This window comes from Balaenoptera musculus, chromosome 10 (assembly GCF_009873245.2).
Source record: "Balaenoptera musculus isolate JJ_BM4_2016_0621 chromosome 10, mBalMus1.pri.v3, whole genome shotgun sequence".
NCBI lineage: Eukaryota > Metazoa > Chordata > Mammalia > Artiodactyla > Balaenopteridae > Balaenoptera > Balaenoptera musculus.
This window is the reverse complement of record NC_045794.1, coordinates 39,640,626-39,667,051: the sequence shown is the minus strand read 5'-3', so window position 1 is coordinate 39,667,051 and position 26,426 is coordinate 39,640,626. Positions and strand designations below refer to the sequence as shown.

The following is a 26,426-nucleotide window of genomic DNA, read 5'->3' as shown; positions in this document are numbered from 1 at the left end:
GGTACTACTACTATTCCCATTTTACAGTTGGAGAAACTGAGGCACAGAGAGGTTAGGCAACTTGCCCAACGTAACACAGCTAGTAAACTAGTAATCTGTTTATATGTCTGACTCTCCTGTTCCCTGACAATATGATATTTGAGGGCAGCCATCAGATCTTATTCACTTTTGTGTCTGTGGTGTCTAGCACAGGACCTAAGTCAAACAGCTGTTGGTTAAACTGAAGAAAACCCAGAGGCACCTGAAAAAATTTTTCCCGTGGTTGTCGTGTCAGGAAAATAGAGAGGTGTGTTGCTGCCACCTTCTGGCCAGATGCTAGAATGACATGTCTGCAGTCTGAATCCATCCACGTTTATTGAGTTTAACACTCAAGGCTCAGGAACATTGGAATTTGGGGGATGCTCCAAAACTATTTATTATGACCTCCTTTTTAAAGATGAGGGGACTTCCCTGGTGGTCCAGTGGTTGAGACTCCATGCTCCTGATGCAGGGGGCCCATGTTCGACCCCTGGTCAGGGAAATAGGTTGTGCATGCCGCAACTAAGAGCCCGCATGCCGCAACTAAAGATCCTGGGACTTCCCTGGTGGCGCAGTGGTTAAGAATCCGCCTGCCAATGCAGGGAACACGGGTTCGAGCCCTGGTCCGGGAAGATCCCACATGCCGCGGAGCAGCTGGGCCCGTGCGCCACAACTACTGAGCCTGCGCTCTGGAGCCTGTGAGCCGCAACTACTGAGCCCATGCACTACAACTACTGAAGCCCGCGCACCTGGAGCCCGTGCTCCGCAATGAGAGAGGCCACTGCAATGAGAGGCCTGCGCATCACAATGAGGAGTGGCCCCCGCTCACCGCAACTAGAGAAAACCCACACGCAGCAACGAAAACCCAACACTGCCAAAAAAAAATAAATATTAAAATAAATAAATTTTAAAGATCCTGGATGCTGGAACAAAGACCCGACACAGCCAAATAAATAAATAGTTTTAAAAAAAGAAGCACTTCCCTATTCTTTAAAATAAATAAATAAATAAAATAAAGAGGAGAATTATCCAAGAGTGTGTAAAATAGGATAGCAGCACTGGTATTAGGACTTCTGAGCCCTGATTTCATTCTTCCCCTGGGCTCTAGGAACCTCCTCTGCACCCCCAGAAGCCCAAAGCCAGGGAAGGAGGCAAAGTCTGTCCTCAACTCCCCCCTTATCCTCTACTCTGTCCACAATCTCCTGTCCTGCCCTCACTGTAAAATTGCATCTCCATCCATCTGCCTGCCTGACCCTTCCAAACAGCTACCGGTCAACTGGAGAACAGGAGAGCAGCTTATGGCCACAGGATGCTAAGTGAACCTTCCTCCTCATGGTGTGGCCTAGAGACCTGACTCAGAATCACCTGGGGGCCCATTAAAAAGCAGATTTCAGTGCTCCACCTAGATCTTCTGAATCCCTAGAATTCTGCATTTTAACAAACTTCCTAGGTGATTTTTAATGCACATGAAAATTTGAGCAGGGACGTCCCTGGCGGTGGTTAAGATTTTGCCTTCTGATGCAGGGGGGTACTGGTTTGATCCCTGGTCGGGGAGCTAAGATCCCACATGCCTTGCTGCCAAAAAACCAAAACATAAAACAGAAGAAATATTGTAACAAATTCAATAAAGACTTTAAAAATGGTCCACATCAAAAAAAAATCTTAAAAAAAAAATCTGGGGCTTCCCTGGTGGCGCAGTGGTTAAGAATCCGCCTGCGAATGCAGGGGACACGGTTTCGTGCCCCGATCCGGGAAGATCCCACATGCCGCGGAGCAACTAGGCCCGTGAGCCACAACTACTGAGCCTGCGCGTCTGGAGCCTGTGCTCCACAACAAGAGAGGCCGCGACAGTGAGAGGCCTGCGCACCGCGATGAAGAGTGGCCCCCGCTCGCCGCAACTAGAGAAAGCCCTCGCACAGAAACGAAGACCCAACACAGCCAAAAATAAATAAATTAATTAATTAAAGAAAAAAAAATCTGAGCATACCTGGATTAAGATTTTTTCTTTAAATTGTCCATTTCCCCCTCCCCCCTGCCATTTTATTTTGATTTTCAAACCCAGAGAAAAGTCAAGAGAATATTGGGACTTCCCTGGTGGTGCAGTGGTTAACAATCCGCCTGCCAATGCAAGGAACACGGGTTCGAGCCCTGGTCCGAGAAGATCCCACATGCCACGGGACAACTAAGCCCGTGTGCCACAACTCCTGAGCCTGAGTGACACAACTACTGAAGCCGGTGCGCTAGAGCCCGTGCTCCGCAACAAGAGAAGCCACCGCAATGAGAAGCCCACGCACCTCAACGAAGAGGGGCCCCCGCTCGTTGCAACTAAAGAAAGCCCGCGCACAGCAACGAAGACCCAACGCAGCCAAAAATAAATAATAAATAAATTTATTTTTAAAAAAGAGAATATTGCTATCGACACCAATATATCTTTTCCCAGGGTATAACAATTACCAGTTGTTAATATTTTGCCACAGTTCCTTTGAAAGTAATTTCCAGACATTATGTCTTACCCCTAAGTACTTCAGCATGCATCTCATAAGAATAAGGACATTTTCCTATACAACCACAGTACTATTAACCCCCCAAGAAACTTAACATTGATACAACAGTGTTATCTAATATATAGTTTATATTCATATTCCCTAACCCTACAATGATCCCAATAATGTCCTTCATAGCTGTTTTCGCCTGATCCAGGACTCAAAGATAAAGAATTGTATTTGGCAAATCAATTTTCACTGCAAAGTAAAGGAGCTGTTACAGTGGAGGATTACTGGACTGAATGTCAATATTATGACATAGTATGAGTGTGTTTCATGTTTGGTAATTGCAATCATTGTTGCTTTTGTTGTGGTCATCCATGTACAATGCTTGGTGTCAGTCTATTTATCTCTTGTAAAAATAAAATACAGTGTGTGTGTGTGCAAAAAAAAAAAAAAAAAAAGAATTGTATTTGGTTGTCACCTGGGCAGGGATAAGTCTGGGATGAGCTTGGCATGTTTGCGGGACTGTAGAAAGGTGAGGCTGGAGTGAGATGGCTGGGAGGAGAGAAGGGAAGGTGACGTGAGAGGAGTGGGGAGGAGTCAGACCACAGGCTTTCTAAATCAGAGGAAAGGGTTTATAGCTTATTTTTTAAATTTATTTTTAAAATAAATGTATTTCTTTATTTTTAATATTTATTTATTTATTTATTTATTTATTTATTTATTTATTTATTTATTTATTTATCTAGGCTGTACCAGGTCTTAGCTGTGGTACTCGGGATCTTCGTTGTGGCATGTGGACTCTTAGTTGCAGCACGCGTTCAGGATCTAATTGCCCGACCAGGGATTGAAACTGGACCCCCTGCATTGGGAGCACGGACCACCAAGGAAGTCCCTATAGCTGATTTTAAATGCAATGAAAAGCCACTGAAGGGTTTTATTTTATTTTTATTGATTTATTTTTAATAAATTTATTTTCTTTATTTATTTTTGGCTGTGTTGAGTCTTCATTTCTGTGCATGGACTTTCTCTAGTTGCGGCGAGCGGGGGCTACTCTTCGTTGCAATGTGCAGGCTTCTCATTGCGGTGGCTTCTCTTGTTGCAGAGCACGGGCTCTAAGCATGCAGGCTTCAGTAGTCGTGGCGCATGGGCTCAGTAGTTGTGGCTTGCGGGCTCTAGAGCGCAGGCTCAGTAGTTGCGGTGCATGGGCTTGGTTGCTCCGCGGCATGTGGGATCTTCCCGGACTAGGGCTCGAACCCCGTGTCCCCTGCATTGGCAGGCGGATTCTTAACCACTGCGCCACCAGGGAAGCCCCCACTGGAGGGTTTTAAGCAGAGGAATGACGTGATCAGGTTTATGACTTTAAAAGGTCAATCTGAAGACAATTTCAGATTTGGGACATTCTATCAGATGATTCCTAGGCTCTAAGAAGTCAAAGCCATTTTTTTAAAAAGTGAGTGTATTAGTTTTCTAGGGATGTCATAAGAAGTTACCACAAACGTGGTGGCTTAAAACAACAGAAATTTATTCTTTCACAGTTCTGGAGACTGGAAGTCCAAAATCAAGATATTGGTAAGGCATATTCCCAAAGCCTCTAGGGGAGAATCCTTCCTTGCCTCTTCCAGCTTCTGGTGGCTCCGGGAGATCCCTGGCTGCAGCTGTATTGTTCTAATCTCTGCCTCTGCCTTCACATGACCTTCTCCTCTTCTGTGTCTATGTCTTCTCTTTCCTTCCTATAAAGAAATTGTCACTGGATTTGGGGACCCAGGTAACCCAGGACGATCTCAAGGTCCTTAACTACATCTTGCAAAGACCCTTTTTCCAAATAAGGTCATATTCACTGGTTCTGGGATATGGACATATCTTTTTTGGGGGGGCCTCCATTCAACCCACTACAGTGGGAGATTGTTCTAGACAAGAGACTAAGAGATATAACAACTAAATTCAATGTTCAAACTTAAATTGGATTCTAGATTTGAAGAAGAAAAAGGCTACTGGAGAAATTTGTGTATTATATGCTATGGAATGATTATTACCGCTTTTAGGTGTGAGGACGGGAATGCGGTTGTATAAGAGAAGGTTCTTGTTCTTAGGAGGTGCCTGCAGGAGCATTTAGGGGTGAAGTGTCACATTGTCCACAACCTTCCTTCTAGTGGGTTAGTTCCATTGTCCTCGATATCGTTATGGTGCAAGGCAGTGGTCTGGCTACTGGGTAAGTGTGACCGAGAAGGAGCAGAGTTAGTCACACCACTTATTAGAATAGAACCCGGGCTTCTCGTCCTGGTCTCCACTTGATTCTGCAGGTCTCTTATAAGAGACTGTGCCTGATACGAATCTCTTGAGCGCATGCTCATGCCTGAGATGAGACAGGACAGGGCTCCTGCCCCTCAGACCAGCCACCAGGAGACTCCTTTTTGCAATCGTAACACTCTGCCATCTACGTTCCCCCCACCTCCTGCAGGGAGAGGCCAGGTGGCAGCTGAACAGACAAGTTCAAAGAGTCTGATGCCCTACAAACGGCCCTGTCTGCCCTCTGCCTGCAGGCCGCACAGGTGCTCATCTGACAGCTGGGTCTGGCTGGGCCCGAGCTTTCAGAGCTTTCAGAGCCTGTGGATCTCCCAGCCACTGAGGGCCAATTGTCAGCATCTGTTAGATGTTGTCTCACTCTCCAGGTGAATTCTCTCCGCCACACACTGTTGTGTTGGCACCTGGCCGGAGGGGAAGGAGGTGATGGAGGAAATGAGGATGGGGAAGGAGGAGATGAGTGAGAGAGGGAAGGGAGAAATGGAAGTGGAGGGAGAAGATGAGGGTGGGGAGAGAGGGGAGCAGTGGGGGAGAGTAAAAGAAACCAAATGGGCCAGAGAAGGAGAAAAAGCCGCTCAGGCTTTTTCCTTTCAAGGATCCAAGGGCCCCCCACACAAGAGAATAACTGGTCAAATGACCCCTGTTCATACCCTGGAGCCCCCAGAACCTGGCCTGGTCCCTCTCCCAAGAGCCCCCCAGTGCCACCCCCTTGTCTACAAGGGCAGCTCAAAGCTCCTTAGGCTCTGGAAGATTTGGGACTGCCCCGGGGCTGAGCTCCTTCTGGCTGGTTCTTCCAGAGTGGGCCTCCTTGGTCTTCTGTATCAGAAGGTATCTATGTCTTCTGATCCACAGATCAGGCTATGGCTCCATTCACCGCTGCATGTAAAAGGGAAGAAGGTTTTTCAGGCCTGCAGACGTTTTCTGTGTGCTTTTAATCTGTGGCTTAAGTCCATCCAAGACTCCTGGAAAGACTGAAAGGAAGCAGCAGATCAGTTTGGTTGACCAGGCACTGCAGACAGAGGAAGGCCAAAAACCAAAGAAAGGAAGGGAGGCGTGGAATCTTTACTCTCCCAGGCCAGTGTTTGCATTGGAAAGGGGATTATACAATTTTAAAAGAGTCTTAATATTTTTATTATTTCACTAAACGCTTCTATGAACTATTGCATGAGGCTTTTATATTAGTTAGAATACTTTTGGCAGGAAGCAATAGAAGACCCAACTCAAAATGACCCAACAATAAAAGGATTATTATCTCACATGATGAAAAATCCAGAGGGAGAGAAGTTTCAGGACTAGTTATTGAGGGGCTCAACATCCTATCCAGGACCCAGGTTCTTTGCATCTTTCTGTTCTGTTAGGCTGGGAATGTTAGCTTTTGCCCTCATATCTGTGCAGTTGTGGTCACAAGATAACTGTGGCAACTTCAAGTATCATGTGCTCACAAAATAATGTCAAAGGTTCAAAAGAGAAAATCCTTTCCCTGTGTTCCTTTTTTTTTTTAATATAAGCAGGCTACTTTTTTTTTTTTTAACTCTAAGATATTTATTTATTTAGGCTGCACTGGGTCTTAGTTGCTGCACACGGGATCTTTTAGTTGCGGCAGGGATCAAAGGCAGGCCCCCTGTATTGGGAGCAAGAAGTCTTACCCACTGGACTACCAGGGAAGTGCCCCGTGTTCCTTTTTTTAAAAAAATAAATTTATTTATTTATTTATTTTTGGCTGCGTTGGGTCCTCATTGCTGCTCGCGGGCTTTCTCTAGCTGCCACGAGCGGGGGCTACTCTTCGCTGCGGTGCGCGGGCTTCTCATTGCGGTGGCTTCTCTTGTTGCGGAGCACGGGCTCTAGGCACGCGGGCTTCAGTAGTTGTGGCTCACGGGCTCTAGAGCTCAGGCTCAGTAGTTGTGGCACACAAGCTCTGTTGCTCCATGGCATGTGGGATCTTCCCGGACCAGGGCTCTAACCAGTGACCCCTACATTGGCAGGCGGATTCTTAACCACTGTCCCATCAGGGAAGCCCCGCTGTGTTCCTTTTTAAGAGCAAGGAAATTCTTCCAAGAATATCTTCCCATCAACCCCCATCCAGAAGACTTTACCGTCCCTCTCATTTGCATAGTTGCATCACCTGCTGCTTCCTTAACCAGTCCCAGGCAAGAGAACTGGAATTACCTTGATGAGCTTAGACCAAGATTTGCCCTGGTGGTGGAGAGGCCCAGAGGGTGTGTTGGCAAATAAAACCACTGGCTGGGAATGGCTTTGGGGTAGATATGCGATAATGGCTGCCACAATTGCCCACCTCTTCTGACATGCGGCATATACTGCCTTGAATTAGGACTGTGCCTATGCGATCTGTCTCTAAAAACTGATGGGGACAAAAGAGCTAAATATATTCCCTATAGAACCCAGCACAGTGACTTGCACCAAACAGGTTCTTCAAAAATAATGAATGAATTAAACTTAAAAACTGCAATAATTGTTATAATAGTATAATTGGAAATGATTATCTTTGTCAAAGACATTTCAGTTTTAGTTTACTGTTGGGCTAGACATCTCCAGTGAGCCAAATGAAATATTTAATAAGAAGAGAGTGGAGCGGGGGAAGGGGGTGAAGTGTGACAGCAATGAGATTGTACTTATACCCACCTCCCCAATGAATTAAACTAACTTGTGAATGTAGACAAAATTCTCACGTAATTAGGAATGCTTTATATTCTGTTCTCTTTTTTATAAGAGAGAGAAAAAGAAGTCTTCTGGTGGGGAGACCAGTGTTCAAAAGCATTTCCTGTATTATGACTAAAGAAGACATGTCTCTAGTTCTGTAAGACTCTGCTGCTGAATAGTTTTCTCCTGCTGCAGAATCAGAGGGACCATCAGAGGAGGAAATAACAGTTTTTCCAGAACCTGGTCAGGGCTGACAAACTCAGAGACACCAATCTCTTGCAATGAATGGGGCAGTGACAGGCTAGTAAGATGTCAGCAAAGGGGACTTTCTCCACGGGGCTGAAGATGGGAACCTTCCCCACCCTAACACACTGGGTGTATTTTCCCTTCACCTTCTGCTGCCCTGTGACTGCCAGACAGATACTGTGGCAGTGGGCTGCAGGAGCCATCTGCCTGGGTCATCTCTGCCAGCTTCACCTGGTGACCTTGGTTGGCAGGAGCTGACCATCCTGGCCCCAGTGCTTAGGGGAGCCATGCTTCAGGTGAGAGCTGTCCTGTCTGCACGAGTCCAGCCAGGTGGTAGCAGCTATCCACCAAGGACAGACTCCGTATCTCTACGATCTGAGAATTGACCCCCTGAGATCAGAAGGAGGCCTGAAATAAAGGTCCCCTCACTAGGAAGCTGCAGCCTGGACAGTGGCGACCAGCTGACTTTGCCCCTCTGGATCAGTGTGCTGCCACCTGGTCCCAGGAATGGGGCTCCTGGGAGGCGATCTCACAATAGCAGAATGAGATCTCCTTTCTCCAACAGCTGTTCCACCTAGAGCTCCACACAAGGGCTGGCCTCCGTGTCCCTTCTCCCTGAGAACTGGACAGGCTGCCAGGCACGGTGACGACTTCCCCTCCGTGTGCTCAGAGGCTGCTCGGCAGAGTGGAGTGCTGCTTTGGAGGCAGAGTTCTGGGCTCAGAGTTCAGTTCAGCCACTTGCTCTGTAGCCTTAAGCTGGATGCTTAATCGCTCCAAGGTTTGATTTCCTCAGCTGTGGAAAGGGGTGTGATGACATCACCTCACGGGTGCAGTGAAGATCATGAAACACCCAAGACGTGAAAGGGTCTTTCTGCCACCCTGACAGAGCCTCCTCCCCTCCCTCCCACAACCCCAGGCAGGGCTGCCACACACCTTCCAGAAGTCAGAGGCCTGAAGACAGGCTCTCTTTAAGCTCTACCCCATCTGGCCACCTCTGGCCTGAGAGCGGGCTGTTTGACAGATTCCTACTGGAGCAGAGACATCTGCCAGCTGCCTCCCAAACACTTGGGATGACAGGTAGACCAGCCAGCACACTGGTCCTCGCAGCTATTCTCTCCTCCTCCTCACCCCAACTTGAACCACAGCTCTGCTGGGGTGCCCACTGGCCTCTCCCAGGGTGGGCAGCCTCCGTGGGGTGGAAGCAGATTTCTCCACGGATCAGGTCAGGTGAGGGCAGCGTATAAGCTGCACAGCCAGAATCTGGGGCCCTAGCCAGTCTTGGAGCTGCACCCTCTTAGGCTTTCTCCATTTATCCCCATCAAGCCTCAGTGGCCTCAGCAATGGCTGCAGTTCTGAGCCCAGACTTTCCATTTGTGCTCAAGGGCAGATCAGATGATTGTCATCCACAAAGCAGTGACCTAGACCTTGGGGTATGTTTGTTCTTGCTGCAGGCTAACTTCTATTCACTCTCTCGCCAGCACAGGAGGGAGAAATCATCACTGCAAGGACAGATCCCTCCCCAATCTCTGGCACTTTGCTCTTTCAATTCTTCAGGCTCTGTTCTACCGGAATATTTTTTCTCTTCTTTCACCTTCTTTCCCCGCCACACCGTAGAGGCTGCTTAAAGGTTTCCAACCCTTTTCACATCTTGGCAGAAGATAATTGACCTGTAAGGCTTACAGAGGTCATTGGAGGGGCTCGCTACTGGCCAGGGGTGACCGGCCCAGGGGCTTCAGGCTCTTTAGTTTCCACCAGGCTGTTCTGAAGGCTGAGGGATGATAATCGGCAAGGCCTGAATCCCATTTCAGGGCACCCAGCTTGGTACATGTGGGCTCAGAGAATGGACCTTTCAGGTATTGTGGGGTATCATGCCCAGCTGAAGCTGGATGATTTATCTGTTCCTTCTCACACCCGAATGTCCTCTTCCCTCCAGAGCTCGCACTGTGGCAATCAGCAGATACCCCAGGTTGGGAAGGTCTCTGAGTACAGCTGGGGTGACCAGCCACTCCAAGGCTCATTTTCACCCCAGAACTCCCATGATCAGGCTGCAGAAGGAATGTGGCCCATCATTTTGAGTAGCAATAGCTGACTTCGTACTCAAGGATGGGGCTGGGCTGGGCCTTGCCCTGAAGGGCATAAGACCACGGTTGCTCTCATGATGAATGCTGCAAGACCCTTCCAAGTACAAAGTCGAAACAGCACAAGCTGGAAGCTGTGCTGTGCTCCAAGACAGAATGTGCTTTTTTTTTTCTTTTCTTTTTTTTTTCTGGTGTGCTTCATGGCTTGCAGGATCTTCGTTCCCCAACCAGGGATTGAACCCTGGTCCTTGGCAGTGAAAGCGCCAAGTCCTAACCACTGGACTGCCAGGGAATTCCCAGAATGTGCATTTTATTTATTTATTTGTTTGTTTATTTTTGGCTGCGTTGGGTCTTCGTTGCTGTGCCTTCATTGCTGTCCGCAGGCTTTCCCTAGTTGTGGAGAGCGGGGGCTGCTCTTCATTCCGGTGCGCGGGCTTCTCATTCCAGTGGCTTCTCTTGTTGCGGAGCACGGGCTCTAGGCGTGCGGGCTTCAGTAGTTGTGGCGCGCGGGCTCTAGAGCGCAGGCCCAGTAGTTGTGGTGCACAGGCTTAGTTGCTCCATAGTATGTGGGATCCTTCCGGACCAGGGATCGAACCTGTGTCCCCTGCATTGGCAGATGGATTCTTAACCACTGCGCCACCAGGGAAGCCCCAGAATGTTCATTTTTAAAATGCTCTCCTTGGCACGGTGGATAGGACCCCGCGCTCCCAATGCAGGGGGGCCTGGGTTCGACCCCTGGTCAGGGAACTAGATCCCACATGCATGCCGCAACTAAGAGTTCACATGCCACAGCTAAGGAGCCCACCTGCCCCAACTAAGACCTAGTGCAACCAAATAAATAAATAAATATTTAAAAAAATAAAATGCTCTCCTTAAAGACTAAGGGGGCAGAGGTGAGCAATGGGTAAGAGGTGAAAATACCAGGAGGAAAAGAAAGATGGTAACGGAGCACCATCGGAATAAGCTCAGGTGAACAGGTCTGCACCCAGCTCCCCCCTCCTGCCACTTGTTTGGCCTCCCCTCTCAGGCCAGGACCTAAGCACCAAAGCTGGCTCCTCCCTTCGGCATGACCTGGCCCTCTGATCATCCTTGTCATTTTTCATTGCTCGGTTCAACATTATAGGCCACACCACTGGTCCCTGAGCACCAATCACCAACTCTCCAGCCACCCGCACATTCATGTGCATTCTTCCCCCACCCTCATCTTCTCATAGTTGCCTCCTGCCCCCCCCTCAAGAACCACACTGCTTCCAACAGGTTCTCGGAAGAGGGTCCGAATTAGGGAGCTCTCCTCTCCAATCTTTCTTACACACACATTCCTTCAGTTTTCCTTATTATTCCCCTACTTCAAATATTCCCAATGACATACACTGGGTCAAGGACCAACACCATAACAACCTGAAACTATTGTAATTTTGTGTCTCGGCCTGCTCCACTTTCTCCAAGCAGTAACTTCTACTTATTTATTTAGCTGTGCCGGGTCTTCATTGCAGTACTTGGGATCTTAAATTGTGGCATTCGAACTCTTAGTTGTGGCATGTGGGATCTAGTTCCCTGACCAGGGATCGAACCCATGCCCCCTGCATTGGGAGCACAGAGTCTTAGCCACTGGACCACCAGGTAAGTCCCCAATCAGTAACTTCGTTTTTTTTTTTTTTTTTTAGGACTGTAGCATTTTTTTAAAATTAATTAATTAATTAATTTATTTTTGGCTGTGTTGGGTCTTTGTTTCTGTGCGAGGGCTTTCACTAGTTGTGGCAAGCGGGGGCCACTCTTCTTCACGGTGTGCGGGCCTCTCACTATCGCAGCCTCTCTTGGTGCGGAGCACAGGCTCCAGACGCGCAGGCTCAGCAGTTGTGGCTCACAGGCCTAGTTGCTCCGCGGCATGTGGGATCTTCCCAGACCAGGGCTCGAACCCGTGTCCCCTGCATTGGCAGGCAGATTCTCAACCACTGCACCACCAGGGAAGCCCCAGCAGTAACTTCTTAAAGCACAATCTTATCTGCCATTGTAGGTTTTGGCTAAGTATGGAATAAATCAGCACAATTCCAAGCCCTCCCCATATGACTCCAATATTTTATGAATAATGACGGCAATAGTTCTGGCAGCCTGGCTGGCGACTTGAATTTTGGCTCCACCATTTATTAGCTATGTTACCTAACCCCTTGCTACTCCACATATGGTCTCAGCCGACCAAGAACACCTGGGAGCTTTAAAAAAAAAAGAAAAAAGGCAGTATCTGAAGCTTCACCTCAGACCTACAGATTCAGATCTGCAGGAGATTCACATCCACATTGAAGTTTGAACACTGGCCCAATGTGAGCCTGTTGCCTCACAAAATGATTTTATAACCAGTCATCAATTCAGGTCTAAGTGAAATAGACAAACCCCTTGGCACAGTACACAGAAGCCACTTGAAACACTGAGCAAATGATAAGATGGAAACTGCCAGCCTCCTCCATCCCAAACTGGCCTTGAATAAGCAGAGCAAATATTTACTGATACAGCTTGACACTGAAAACAGAAATATCACTTTTATTGACAAGATAGGGCCACAATGGGCAGCTCCACAGAACACAAATAAGACAGTCCCAAGACAAGAGTGTAAAATTACAGCAGACAGGTTAATATTCTTCACCCTCCTCCTCTCCCTCAACACTATCAGCTCCAACCTCCTCATAATCTTTCTCAAGGGCAGCCATATCCTCACGGGCCTCAGAAAACTCTCCTTCCTCCATGCCCTCACCCACGTACCAGTGAACAAAGGCACGCTTGGCATACATCAGGTCAAACTTGTGGTCCAGGCGAGCCCAGGCCTCAGCGATGGCTGTGGTGTTGCTCAGCATGCACACAGCTCGCTGTACTTTGGCCAGGTCCCCACCAGGTACCGCAGTGGGAGGCTGGTAATTAATGCCAACTTTGAAGCCAGTGGGGCACCAGTCCACAAACTGGATACTGCGCTTGGTCTTGATGGTGGCAATGGCAGCATTGACATCTTTGGGAACCACGTCGCCACGGTACAACAGGCAGCAAGCCATGTATTTACCATGGCGAGGGTCACATTTCACCATCTGGTTGGCCGGCTCAAAGCAAGCATTGGTGATCTCTGCTACAGTAAGCTGTTCATGGTAGGCTTTCTCAGCAGAGATAACAGGGGCATATGTGGCCAGAGGGAAGTGGATGCGGGGATAGGGCACCAGATTGGTCTGGAATTCTGTCAGATCAACATTCAGGGCTCCATCAAACCTCAGGGAAGCGGTGATGGAGGACACAATCTGGCTCATGAGGCGGTTAAGATTAGTGTATGTTGGGCGCTCAATATCGAGGTTTCTACGACAGATGTCATAGATGGCCTCATTGTCTACCATGAAGGCACAATCAGAGTGCTCCAGGGTGGTGTGGGTGGTGAGGATGGAATTGTAGGGCTCAACTACAGCTGTGGAAACCTGAGGGGCTGGGTAAATGGAGAACTCCAGCTTGGACTTCTTGCCATAATCAACAGAGAGACGTTCCATCAGCAGGGAGGTGAACCCAGAACCAGTTCCCCCACCAAAGCTGTGGAAAACCAAGAAGCCCTGAAGACCTGTGCACTGGTCAGCCTGCAAAAGAAAGGAGTTTTAATTTTAGCCTTGGTGAAAGGTGCAATGACTTCTTTGAATCCATAATCACATTGACTGAGATCTTTAAAAAAAATCTTCTGAACGATACCTGCTAAGAAAGCAGTCCTAAAGAGCTTCTAAGTGCTAAGTGATTCAGAGAAACTTTTCACAATCAACTCTTGGGAGCTGGAGGGAGGGGATCTGTTAAAAGGCTATTTTGAATGAACTGTTTTCACTTCTGCAGGCAGAGGAATCATGAGGTCTGGAATGAATGCAGGGCTCAAGTTTTGGTGACTGGGAGGGCAACCTCTGGTGCCCTTGCTGTGACCGCAGAACAAAGGCAACCTCTTATCAGTTGGAGAGCTACCAACAGCAGGCCTGGGACCACCAGCCCCGTACAATGGATGTCTTACAGATTTCGGCAGCTGCTTTCTGAGCTGGAACACAACAGAATAGCCAAGATCCAATGCCCCGGTGCTGGAGTAAGGCCGGGTCTGGATCTGGCTCTACCCGTTCCTTGCCGTGTGACTTTGACCAAATTCATTTCTCAATCTCAATTTTCTCGTTTATTAAATGAGGAGAATAGTAACCTACTTCAGGTTGTTGAGAATTAAATGAGTATCTGGAACAGTGCTTGGCACAGCAAGCACTAGTTACCAGAAAGTCTATTCATTCTGGGAAAGGCGATTTACTGTCACAATTCCATGTCCTTGTGTCACTGGGGCTTTCCACCACTTAACTGAGCTATTCTGGCTACTGTATGGAAGGATGATTTTGTCATTTCAAACAAAGTATTCTGTTGACAATCTTCACTTCTCAAGGTGCTCAGAGATTTGTGGACATTCTCTACTGAGCCCCGAGTTCACTTCTCCTGTGGGTCCATACTCTGAATGAGATCAATGCCAGGGTAGACCCTAGTCTACCAATTTCACCCATTAAGCCTCATGTGGACACAGCAATAACACCAAGGACAAATGCAATTGTTTTGGTAGTTAATGAACTTCACTCCAGAACCCTCAATGGCTTTTACTAGGTTTATCTGTCCCTAAAGGCAGGTCCTGATTTCCAAGTCAGTACTTGTAGCTGAAGCTTGATTTGCAAACATAGGAACCATTAGCCCAGTTTTGCTGGGAAGACTATGATAAACATCTGAAAAAGTATGAAGCCATGAATGATGTAAGGCCATTCTTCTTAGAATAGACCAGTTGTTGCTGGGCTTAGCATAATGTGATTTCCCGACAAGCTATTCCACCCAGCCCTTCATTCTTGATTTTTAATTACTTACAAGCTGCCCACATGCCTGAGGAGCAGAGTCATCTGATTGTCAGACTCTTAATTAAAATGATCCAAACAGAACACTTATCAACTTTACCGATGTGAATAGTTGCCTTAGATTTTTCTGCCCCAGGGCCAGTCCACACTGCCCTGAGCTCTAGGAGGAAAACGAGGGTACTGCTTTTTTGTGATTATATCTTAATACTTTCAAAGTTCCAATGACTTATACTTGCTTCTGTAACAAGGGAGCTCCCTTGACTCCACTTTCAGTGTTGTTGGAAGTTTCCAGTGTCAGCTATTTCTAGTCAGTGTTACACTGGCTTCTTTTGCTATGACCTTTCTGTAATAATATGTCAGCAGTCCAATTTTTATGAGTTTGATCAATTAGTTACATGCCAGTCAGCCACCTACTCACTGTGACTAAGATGACCTAAAAAGGGATGTCTCAGCCTGAAGCCGGGAAGCTGCCTGATTAATATGAACAAGGATGTTTAATGGTCTTAAATGTCAGTAAAACAGTTAAGGTGTCCTGGTACTCACCTTGACTTCAGGTAAACTGCCCTCACTGAATGAGAAATTGCCCAAATCTGCCTTGTTAAGACACAGAAAGAGGCAAAAGAACACTATCCCCACCCCAAATAGTTGTCCCATAACTCAGGACCATCTGGTTTAGAAGTCCGGTTATTTAGTGGGCAGTATAAAGCTCATTTTAGTGTGCAAAGAATGACTCTTGTAGTTTGGTCTCTCAAAACTGTAAGAGAAAACTCTCATCTACTTTAAATAAAGTACTGCGTTTACCAGTTTCCGAATTCGGTCCAAGACGAGGTCAATGATCTCCTTGCCAATGGTGTAGTGACCGCGGGCATAGTTATTGGCAGCATCTTCCTTGCCTGTGATGAGCTGCTCAGGGTGGAAGAGCTGGCGGTAGGTGCCAGTGCGAACTTCATCTGGAAAAGGAAAACGAAGCAGCCACCCATCACTAACAACCTGCACAAGGCTGCTCGACCCCAGGGCATCAATGGAGCCCCCAGGACACACCTCCTGTCCCGGACCCCCGGGATCTCATTGGGGTTACTGAGGTCAACTCACCAATGACCGTGGGTTCCAGGTCTACAAACACTGCCCTGGGCACATGCTTGCCAGCGCCTGTCTCACTGAAGAAGGTGTTGAAGGAGTCATCTCCTCCCCCAATAGTCTTGTCACTTGGCATCTGGCCATTGGGCTGGATGCCATGTTCCAGGCAGTAGAGCTCCCAGCAGGCATTGCCGATCTGGACACCAGCCTGGCCAACGTGGATGGAGATGCACTCACGCTGTGAGAGGAAGAAAGGAAATGTCAGAATATGACACATCAGATGGGACATTTAGGAATGATTCACCGTAAATGACTATTAACCTTCAGAAGAGATCAGCACCTTTCTGGAGGCCACTCCTGCCCAGGGACTATTTCACAAGCAACAGCCTAACTCAGAGAAAATGCTTTGGAAAACCATAGATATGTTAATGAACTACTAGGCAAGACCAGGGACCAGACCTTCGCTTTGTAGCCACATTAGATGTTCAAGGTCAGGTTTCTACCTTCAGAATGACACAAGCTGCTCTAGCAATAGATTTTCCCCAACTCCTGGGAAATATGCCTTCTGATTCCTTAAAGGCATGCAAAATTCCTCCTTCCAGCTCTGATTCATTCTCTATATGACTGTGTAACTAGAGCTCATTCTGGTCCCTCTTTAATCCTATTCTTTAAAGATAAGAGCTTCTGCCTCTCCCTTTAAAACCAGCTTAAACCAGCAAACTACAGCCATATGACTCATGGAGAAAACAACAGATAAGCAGCAGTTACCTGTATTTTAAAAACTGTGGTCAGAGGCAGCCTTTTAACCCTGTGGAAGAATTTAATCTTAAGGAAAAACATTTTCCTTCACTATCAATGCATCTTGAGGGGAGAGTGGTGGGGAAGGTGGGAGGAGGACGGAGACACATGGTAATAAAAGCTAGAAGTGTCACCAAGACTTAATTAATAGTTTAAGAAATTAGCTGTCTTCTAGTAGAATGTACATATATCTCTGGCAATGTGGTGGAAACGTCTATAATTTCAAAAATGTAACGATGCTAGGATGTTACCAAACTCATTTCTGCTTAGTAAAATAAGGCAGTGAACATAGAATCTATACCCACAGACTTAAGAGAAAAAATAAAAGGATTTTTATTGTATTTCCATCATAAATCAGATTAGCGGCTTTGGAGACAGAGGTCTTTCAAATATCAACACCAAATAAGAGGGTTTCAAGTTTTTAAAAACTGCTAATAAGAATCTAGTTAAAGAAAATTCAACACCACCTCAGATCTCAAAGGGCCTAGTTTCATAACCCAAGATAAAAACCCCAATCACTCACAACCTTTGATTTATGGTCCCCTCCTTCTCACCTACACTCCCCATAAAACAATCATGGTCTGCTGACCTCATCAGCAAGCTCACTATTACCTGCCTCTCCTTGCCCAGCTCTAGAGCTGTGGGAGAAAGGGGAGTTGTTTGTTCTAATGAACCCATGACTATTTAAAACTGCATCATGTTTACCTTTAACTGGACTTTGGACAGTCCACAGCCCTAGAAAGCAGGAGAGAACCAGAGATCTGTCCATGACAGCCCCAGGTCCCAAGGAGATAAAGTATCTGAGATGATCCTGTCATTCTAATGAAGCACTTCTACTGAAGCCTTTTGAGTTTCTTTCATTGTGCAACGGTATGGTTTAGACTGTGGCCACTGCTTACCCTCCACTCTCCCCTGGCCACTCGGGAGATGAAGTGAGACACCGGTGATGGAGTCACTTAGTCTAGCCTTAACTGGATAAGCGGCCCCTGTCCCTTGTTTAAAAAAAAAAAAACCAAAAGAACTATTAATCTAACCAGTGTTTGCCTTAATAGGTCTGCTGCTACTGCTGCTCTCCTGCCCTTTAAACAGTCCCACTTCTTACTTTCTTTTTTTCTTCTTCTTTTTTTTATTGGGGTATAGTTGTCTTACCCCACTACTTTCTGAAACACGTTTTTACCAGTATCTTTTTGGTCTTGCCTGGTAAAAAGCACTCAAGCAAGTTGTTACAGTCAGACATACGTTTGATAACTGTGGTAGTCCCTAAAGAGGTAACTATTTATTCACTGCATTGCTTTTTAAAAAGATATTATTTTGAAACATTTGATACACACGGCCTACTTAAGGTAGACTTCCAACAGATATTTCCTCAGATACTTGTTTCCAATACCTCTGGAAGCTATATAGAAAATACTCAAGTTGTGCGTAATTTGAGGTTTCTTTAAAACTAAGAATACTTTGTCAGTACTAGTTTACTCTGTGACTTTATAAGAAAATCTCTCTTTATGGACTCTTTTTTTTAAAACCTGTAAGTAGAAAGCTTCAGCTATAAACACCCCACTAAATTAACACGAGAAATGCAGGATTAAACAACGTGACAGTAATTCCCTTCAAAGGAGGAGCCTGCCTACATCCCTCCAGGTGGTTTGGTGCGAACGGAAGCGCTCCCCCCCCAACCCCACCCCGGCCCGGCCACAGGTGAGGATGGGTGCGAACGGAAGCGCTCCCCAGAGCCCGACAACAGGTGAGGATGGTGCAATTGAAAGCTCTCGCCAGAGTCTGGCCACAGATGACTCAGCAGCGAGTCATAGGGCGCTGGAGAGGCAACGCCTAGAAATGTTTGCAACTACCGTGCGGGAGCACACGAGATGCTCCAGGGTCCTGTGCGTAAGGCAGTGGGAAAGTGAGATCATTTGCGGAAATGGGAGGGATTTTCAGGTTTCACAAGTCCTTGGGAGCCAGTGTGAAGGCTCCCTGGCCTTCCTGGGGCGGTAGCGGGCCCTGGGGGGATGGGTGCCCTCTATCTAGGATCAAATAAATGGGCTTTCCACTTCCACCGAGGGCAGCGCCCAGGCCGCGTCTTCGAGCCGGAAGAGGAGTATCCCGGGTGAACTCGGCTTTCCGCATGGCCACCAGAAGCCAGTTTGCCTGGAGGCGTCCGGAACGTGGCCCCACGTGGACTGGGGTCCCGACGCCCCTTCGGACTCCGCACTCTCCCCGCAACGCCACCGCCCGGGGACCCCACTCACCATGACTGAGACTTGTAGGGTTCTGCGGGGCTGGAGGAGGCGAGGGGACGGTCACGAAGCTCTCCCACTGACGGACTACCAAGGAGTCCGGGGGAGAAGTAGTGAGAGAGGAGGCGGCCCCGAGGTATCCTATATACCCCGACCCTGGCCACGTGTCGGAAGGGCGGTCACCGGACCCGCCCTGGCCTCCGCGGCCCCGCCTCCGAGCCCAAGGTCCCCGGCCGGATGCCCGATTTTACCCTGCCCGCGGAGAGAGGAGGGGCGCGTGGCGCTGATTGGTGGGTTCAAAAGTTCGAAACGAACTCTACGGAACAAGCCACAAGAGCCCGGAAGGGGAGGAGGCGTCCTGGGGCCGGAGAATGGGCCGGTGGGGTGGGAAGGAGGGTGGACACGGTGACTAGAAGGAGAAGGGAGGCGAAGCGTCTGCACAGCCCTCAGTGGGTGCGGGAGGCGTCAGAGGGCAACGCCTAAGCGAAAAAAGGCACCGAGTTAAAGGGAGCCCCGGCGGGAGCCCCAGGAGCGTGGCTCCTCCCGCTGCCTGCCCCGCCCCCGGGGCCCCAGACCCCGGACCCTGGAGGGGCGGCCCAGCAGCACAGCTACCTACCGGGCCCGGCCTACGCGGGGCCCCGTCGCCCGCTCCCCTCGCAGCTGAGGGACTTCCAAGAGAGAAGGCCTGTGTTCCCCATTCCAGGTCTTAATTACCACGAACCGGCCCGAAGCCCTTTTTCTTACTTTTTTTTTTTTTTTTTATTTTTCAGTGTTATAAAAATATGGAACCCTTCACGAATTTGCGTGTCATCCTTGCGCAGGGGCCATGCTAATCTTCTCTGTATCGTTCCAATTTTAGTATATGTGCTGCCGAAGCGAGCACTTCTCACCTTTTTTTGTTGCTTTTCTTTACTCATTTTCCTACCTTCTTTTATTTATTTATTTATTTATTTATTTACCTACCTTCTTTTAAATGAACCTTTTGGTTCCTAACAGCACCCTCCTTCCACTTGGTGCAAAAGCAGGTTTGTTGTTGTTTTGTTTTTCAGTTCATTATAATATTAGCCTGGGGTCTATGTGCTTGTGGTTGGCTTGTATTTACCATCCTCCACTTTGGTGGGGGTCTTAGTTTCTGTACAACAACTCAAAGATATGCATCAGGCTGTTGTTATCTTTATCCCTTCAGGAGGAACTAGGTGTCCTGTGACTCTATTGTCCTAATCAGTAACTGCTTGGGCCTGCTCTTTGGAACTCAGGAAAGGCCTGGGTTTCTTTTTTCTACAGATAAGAAACAGGGGACACGGAGGGGCTTTTGAAGCCGGGAGGGCCCCAAAGGGTGCTGCTCAGTTTCACTCTGACCATCCCTGCAACAGTTCATTCCTCAGAAGCGTCCTTTATTTCATTTGTTTTTCTTTCTCTGCAGCTTCATCATGTTATCCTAGCTCTTAAATTCCGCAGCCATCTCTGGGTGACAGAGTTTATGGAAATACTCAGATGCAGACAAAGAAAACAAATTTATGGTTGCTAAAGGGGAAAGTGGTGGGGGGATAAATTAGGAGGCTGGGATTAATATATACACACGACTATATATAAAATAGATAACCAACAAGGACCTACTGTAGAGCACAGGGAATTGTACCCAGTATTTTGTAATAACCCGTAAGGGAAAAGAATCTGAAAAAAAAAAAATTAGATGTATATGTATGTATAACTGAATCACTTTGCTGTACACCTGAAACACAACATTGTAAGTCAACTATACTTCAATTAAAAAGAAAGAAAGAAAGATAACAAAAGTGATTGAATAGTAGAATATGTTACAGGGCTTTTTCCTGAAGTAGAAAAAGGCAAAATAGGTTTTGGATACTGAATAGGCAGAAGTCAAGATACACTCCAACTCATACACACAAAATGGAGGCTGTGGAAATATGTGCAGAGATTCCTTTTCAAATTACAGTACATAGTTCCTTCATTCATCAAATGCTCATTGAGCACCTATTGTGTGGCAGGATATTCTGAAATTTGGAATAACTAGCATCTTAGTCTGTTGCTAGATATTTTAGTCTTAATTAGTGCTTTCCAACTTTTTAATTCATTCCACAAATATATATTTAGCACAGTTTCTAGGTGCTTGGAAAAAAGTTTGTGAACAAAACTGACAGATCTCTGCCTCATGGAGTGAATGTTCTAGAGGAGGATAGGGAAGAAAGACACACAGTGAACACAATAAGTAAACTATATAATTTGTTAGAAGGTGATGAGTGCTATAGAAAAACAGAGCAAAGTAAAGTGGAATGAGAGTGTTGGGAGGGGAGAATGTGGGAGGGGGTTGCAATGTAAACAAGATGGTCAAGGTTAGCCTTAATGGTAAGTGAGATTTGAACAAAGACTTGAAGGTCCTGAGGGGCTAGCCAAAGTAGCTACCTGGGAGAAGAGTGGTCCCAGAACATGGAGCAGCTGGAGCAAAGGCCCCCAGGCAAGAGTGTTCCTGGAAGGAAGAGCAGGGAGGCCAGCTTGGCTGGAAGAGATGAATAGTAGGAGATGAGGGTTGGAGAGGCAATGGGAGCCAGATCTTGTAGCTTCATGTAAACCACTACAAAGTCCTGTGGTTTTAACCCTGACACGGGGAGCCTATGTAGGGTTCAAAACATTGTAGGGACATGACCTGACTACCTTTTTTTTTTTTTAAATATCCCTCTTGTGTTGTGTTGAGAATAGATTATAGGAAGGCACAGGTAGAAGCAGGATGATAACTCACTGCAGTAATCCTTTTGAGAGATGATGGAGACTCAGACCAGAGTGGTAGCAGAGGAAGTGGCGAAGAGTGGTTAGAGCTGGCTACATTCTGAAGATAGGGCCAGAATGATTTCCTGAAGGCTCACATGTGAGGGAAAGAGAAGCCAAGGATTACTCCAGGATTTTAGCCTGGATGAGTAAGAGATGGTTTTGCCATCAACAGATGCAAAATGTTGGGAATGGGGTAGGCTTGGAGGGGGATGACATGAGTGGTTTGTCTTTGGTCACGTTAAGTCCAGATGTTGATGTCCACGTAGAGGTGGAGACGCCCAGGACATAGCTAGATATGAAAGTCTGGATCTCAAGGGAGAGAGATCTGGGTAGAGATATACTTCTAAGTACCATCCTAAAGTCATGACATGGGACAAGATCACTAAGGGAATGAGTATAGAAATAGGAGAGAAGAGGACCAAGGATTGAGTTCTGGGAGAGGAAGCAGACACCATGAAGGACACTGAGAAGGAACAGCCAATGAGTTAGGAGGAAACCTGAGAGTGTGAGGTCCTGGAAACCAAGCAAGGAGTGATCAGCAGTGTCATATGCTACCAATAGGCCAAGCAAGAGGAGAACTCAAAAATGACTGCTAGATTTAGCCACATAGAAGTCACTAGTAATTTACAGACAGTTCTGGGTGTACTCTGATGCTTTTGCAAAAATGTTCCTATAAAAGGGTTTCATCTTCAAGGAATTCATGGAAAAGACTCTGACAAGTACAGGTTTCTGGGAACTGACTATACTGCTGAACTGAATGAATAAGCATTTTCAGAACTCTGATGGAAAACTGATGAATTCATAAAAGTGCTAACAAAAGATCAAGATGGAAAAAAAATTAATTACATGGGACTGAGTGAACTGATGAGGATGATTATAATTTTTGTGACTTTCTGTTTGAATAAAAAAAAAAAATCCCACAAGGACTCAGAGGCAAAAAATATACAAATCAAGTTTCACTGCAAAGTAAAGGAGCTGTTACAGTGGAGGATTACTGGACTGAATGTCAATATTATGACATAGTATGAGTGTGTTTCGTGTTTGGTAATTGCAATCATTGTTGCTTTTGTTGTGGTCATCCATTTACAATGTTTGGTGTCAGTTTCTTTATCTCTTGTAAAAATAAAATACAGTGTGTGTGTGTGAAAAAAAACAAAAAACAAAAGAAGTCACTAGTAACCTGGATGGGAATAGTTCAGTGTGGTAATTTTCAAATAATAGGCATTTTATTTTTAGATTCTGTTTTCGTATGACTCATTAATGAAGTACCTTTATTTTTCTTCCTCTAACTCCCTACCTCCTCATATTCAAGCAGATTGCCCCTGAGGAAACACACTATGTTTAAGGGCTTTGCAGTCCTGATTACTTCAGTTTGGATTCTGGCTTTTTTTTGTTTTGTTTTCTAGCTGTGGGTCCTTGAGCAAATTTCTTAATGTCTCTAAGTCTCCTCCCTTATAAAATGGGGATAATATATAATTCATAGGTGGATACACTGTTGCAAGGGCTAAATGAGATACATAATACAGAATACATACACATAGTAAAGGACTAAGTGGTACTAAGGTGGTGGTGGTAGACAAAATTAGAGATGAAGATTCATCCTCTTGCATTTTAAAATCATTTTGAGGACTTCCCTGGTGATGCAGTGGTTAAGAATCCTCCTGCCAATGCAGAGGACACGGGTTTGAGCCCTGGTCCGAGAAGATCCCACATGCCGCAGAACAACTAAGCCCATGCACCACAACTACTGAGCCGGCACTCTAGAGCCCGTGAGCCACAACTACTGAGCCCTCGTGCCACAACTACTGAAGCCCACGCTCATAGAGCCTGTGCTCTGCAACAAGAGAAGCCACCGCAATGAGAAGCCCAGGCACCCCAACGAAGAGCAGCTGCGCTCACCACAACTAGGGAAAGCCCACGTGCAGCAACGAAGACCCAACGCAGCCATAAATAAATAAATTAATTAATTTTAAAAAATCATTTTAAGCATTGGGATCCATATTTAAGTTTTCTTCCCCCTGCTAGATTTTTTTTTTGGGGGGGGGGTGGGGAATCTTTTTCCTGGGTGGACAGTTAAAAATTTAACCTCTATGTAAACAGGTCTTTATGGGTCTAAAAATTACTAAGTGAGGAGAGGCTTACTTTCTAGTTGACAGTTTTCAGAATTCACCACAAACATGTTGAGTTATTAACAGAGCCAGTGCTCTACCATTTTTGGCAATATAACTTTGGACAGGCATTTCTCCTCCTTGGACCCCAGGCTTTGTGTGTGCAATATGAGGGGAATGGACAGGGTCATCTCTAAGGCCTCTTCCAGCCCTAATATTCTGTAATACTGTGACTTGAGACTTCTGCTGTACACGTGAACTGTACAAAAATGAGCAAAGTCAAAAACATGCTTCATTCAGTCCGGGTCTTCTAAGAATTACCAGTACATTAGATACATACTTACACATGGGGCTTTTGTTGGAGTCTTACAGTGCTTTAGGGAAAGAAGTGTTGCATATCTACTCTGGCCCAGGGGAGCTTGGGCTTTAACATTTATTTATTTATTTTATTTATTTATTTTTGGCTGCGTTGGGTCTTCCTTGCTGCGTGCGTGCTTTCTCCAGTTGCGGCGAGCGGGGGCTACTCTTCGTTGCGGTTCGTGGGCTTCTCATTGCGTTGGCTTCTCTTGTTGCAGAGCACGGGTTCTAGGCACGCGGAGCTTGGGCTTTAAATCACTGCATATAGGATGTCCACAACATTAGTAAAGAGAAAATAATTCAGATATAACCAAACCTTAGGTTTTTTTCAGTCTAACTCCTGATTGCTATGCTAGGATTCCAGTAATACTGAAGAATTTATTTCGGTCCAGTTACAAATTACATGTTACAAATAATAATGGTATGGGGATATTTTGTGCTCATATAGCAATTTAGAACAAAATATTTTCTGTTCCAATAGTGCCTTGAAAGAGTTTTCAAAAATAAGTTTTTAACAAGGGTATTTATTTGGAACTGTGGGAAATAAGGTCCTGAGACTTGAAATAATTTACCTTGAACCACAAGAGGTGGAACCCAGAACAAACGCCTAAAATGGCAGTTGCCTCTTTTACTTCTTGGCCCTACATTAGCCTGCTACTGGCTCTAGTTCACAAGGAACGGATGTCCTAGAAAAGTCACTTGTTGAATTTTTCTTAAGGCAAGGCTAACATAACAAGAAAAAAGAGAATTTGGGGCTTCCCTGGTGGCGCAGTGGTTGAGAATCTGCCTGCTAATGCAGGGGACACGGGTTCGAGCCCTGGTCTGGGAAGATCCCACATGCCACGGAGCAACTAGGCCCGTGAGCCACAACTATTGAACCTGCGCGTCTGGAGTGTGTGCTCCGCAACAAGAGAGGCTGCGATAGTGAGAGGCCCGCGCACCGCGATGAAGAGTGGCCCCCGCTCGCCGCAACTAGAGAAAGCCCTCGCACAGAAACGAAGACCCAACACAGCCATAAATAAATAAATAAAAAGAGAATTTGTCCTACTTTCAAGACCGTCAAAGGACAGCTAGGACCCCTTGCAGTTATAGTCACCCACCTTCTTTATGACAAGCATTTAAAAAAACTGTATATTTTGAGGCAGTTTTCTTCTTCTTCTTCGTCTTTTTACCCCTTGTAAATACAGAAGAGCAGGACATTATCTTCTAGGTAATATGTTATTTTATTTTATGGGAAAAATAATTCTCAGATCCTTTAACTTTCATTTATTGCTCTTTTTCTGCAAATATTTGCAACCTTTATAACTTGCTTACACACTCTTTCGAAGTTCTCCTCCCCCATGACTGGAGCAGTATTTTGGCCTTCTCTTCCATCAGGACTCTTTAGGTGAAATGCGAGCTCCATTCTAGGAGATTACCAGAGAGGACTGGCTTTCATCTCTTAAATTTCACACCTTATTTCCACTGAGATATCCCTTGGCTGGTTCTCATCTGCCTTACAGTCCCTAAAAATACAGTATTTTGGGATCGTTTCCTCACAGTGACCAAATGAAGCAACTGAGTAGGTTGTGTTTCCCCTGTATTCCCACTTTATATTCTACAGCCAATCCTTCTTACCCTAAACTCTTTCTAATCTTTCCTGTAATTAATAACCATTCCCTTGATTCTCCTCCCCTAACCCTTTAGGATAGACAGGTAAAATACTCTTGCAGAAAATTAAAAAGAGCTACTCACATTCCTCAATCATCGACACTATTATTCCAGTAAGTAGACCATATCCTGGAGTCTGGAAATCTTTTCTATTTATAGCAATGTTTATTTAATAATTTTATTTATTCATGTACCTGAAAAGCACCCAGGCAGCCCAAAGTGGAAGGGCCTCTGAGAGTCATCTTTCCCTGTGACTATAACTTCTTGCCAGCAGCTGAGATGGTGGGAGGTTTACTTAGAGACTGTGAATCTCAGGATAATCTTTCCCATTTCACTTCTCCTGGTATGTCTTTAGCTGCCCCTCCCCCTCCTCCCAGGACACAGAGCCAGCCGTTTTCAAGTACACTAAGTATTTGTTTTTTCCTACCTAATTAGTCCAATAGTACCTCAATACGAGGGAATATCACTGCATAAATTATACACAGTTAGGAAATTTAGAGATGAAAACAGTCTCGTATTACTCAGGAAGTTAGTTTAATTTGGCTGAAAGCATTTGGTCTTTTCCAGTGTCTGTTTCTCCCACTACAAGTCAGTGGGCTGCTCCCTAATCTGAACCCTTTATGATTCTTTGGTACTAGTCCTCCTACTCATTGGTGTGTTAGAGCCTGCTAGAGCCAACTGTTAGATTTTTAGGAATTTTGTGAGCCAGTTGGACATCACGTTGGTAGCTTGAAATCAACAATGATGGATGTAT

At 46.2% G+C, this 26,426-nt stretch overlaps 1 protein-coding gene and 1 non-coding gene across 2 annotated transcripts; both read right to left on the bottom strand.

Moving 5' to 3' along the window:
- Positions 1-12,307: 12,307 nt before the first annotated feature.
- On the bottom strand, positions 12,308-18,939 carry LOC118901897 (tubulin alpha-1C chain). The gene is made up of 4 exons (XM_036865669.1): positions 18,783-18,939; positions 15,754-15,976; positions 15,463-15,611; positions 12,308-13,389 (listed from the first exon to the last, which is right to left on the bottom strand). The coding sequence occupies exons 1-4, from the start codon at positions 18,783-18,785 to the stop codon at positions 12,415-12,417; spliced, it is 1,350 nt and encodes a 449-aa protein (XP_036721564.1). The 5' UTR covers positions 18,786-18,939; the 3' UTR covers positions 12,308-12,414.
- A 607-nt stretch (positions 18,940-19,546) lies between these two features.
- On the bottom strand, positions 19,547-19,653 carry LOC118902944. The gene has a single exon (XR_005021654.1). It is a non-coding gene; the product is annotated as a U6 spliceosomal RNA (small nuclear RNA).
- Positions 19,654-26,426: the final 6,773 nt, after the last annotated feature.

Bases quoted from the DNA above. Each gene is read 5' to 3' on its own strand.
- LOC118901897 (XM_036865669.1), bottom strand. The intron at 15,612-15,753 runs GTGAGTTGACCT...TTCCTTTTCCAG, and splicing joins CCTGGAACCCACGGTCATTG to ATGAAGTTCGCACTGGCACC. The intron at 13,390-15,462 runs GTAAACGCAGTA...TTTCTTTTGCAG, and splicing joins TGGACCGAATTCGGAAACTG to GCTGACCAGTGCACAGGTCT.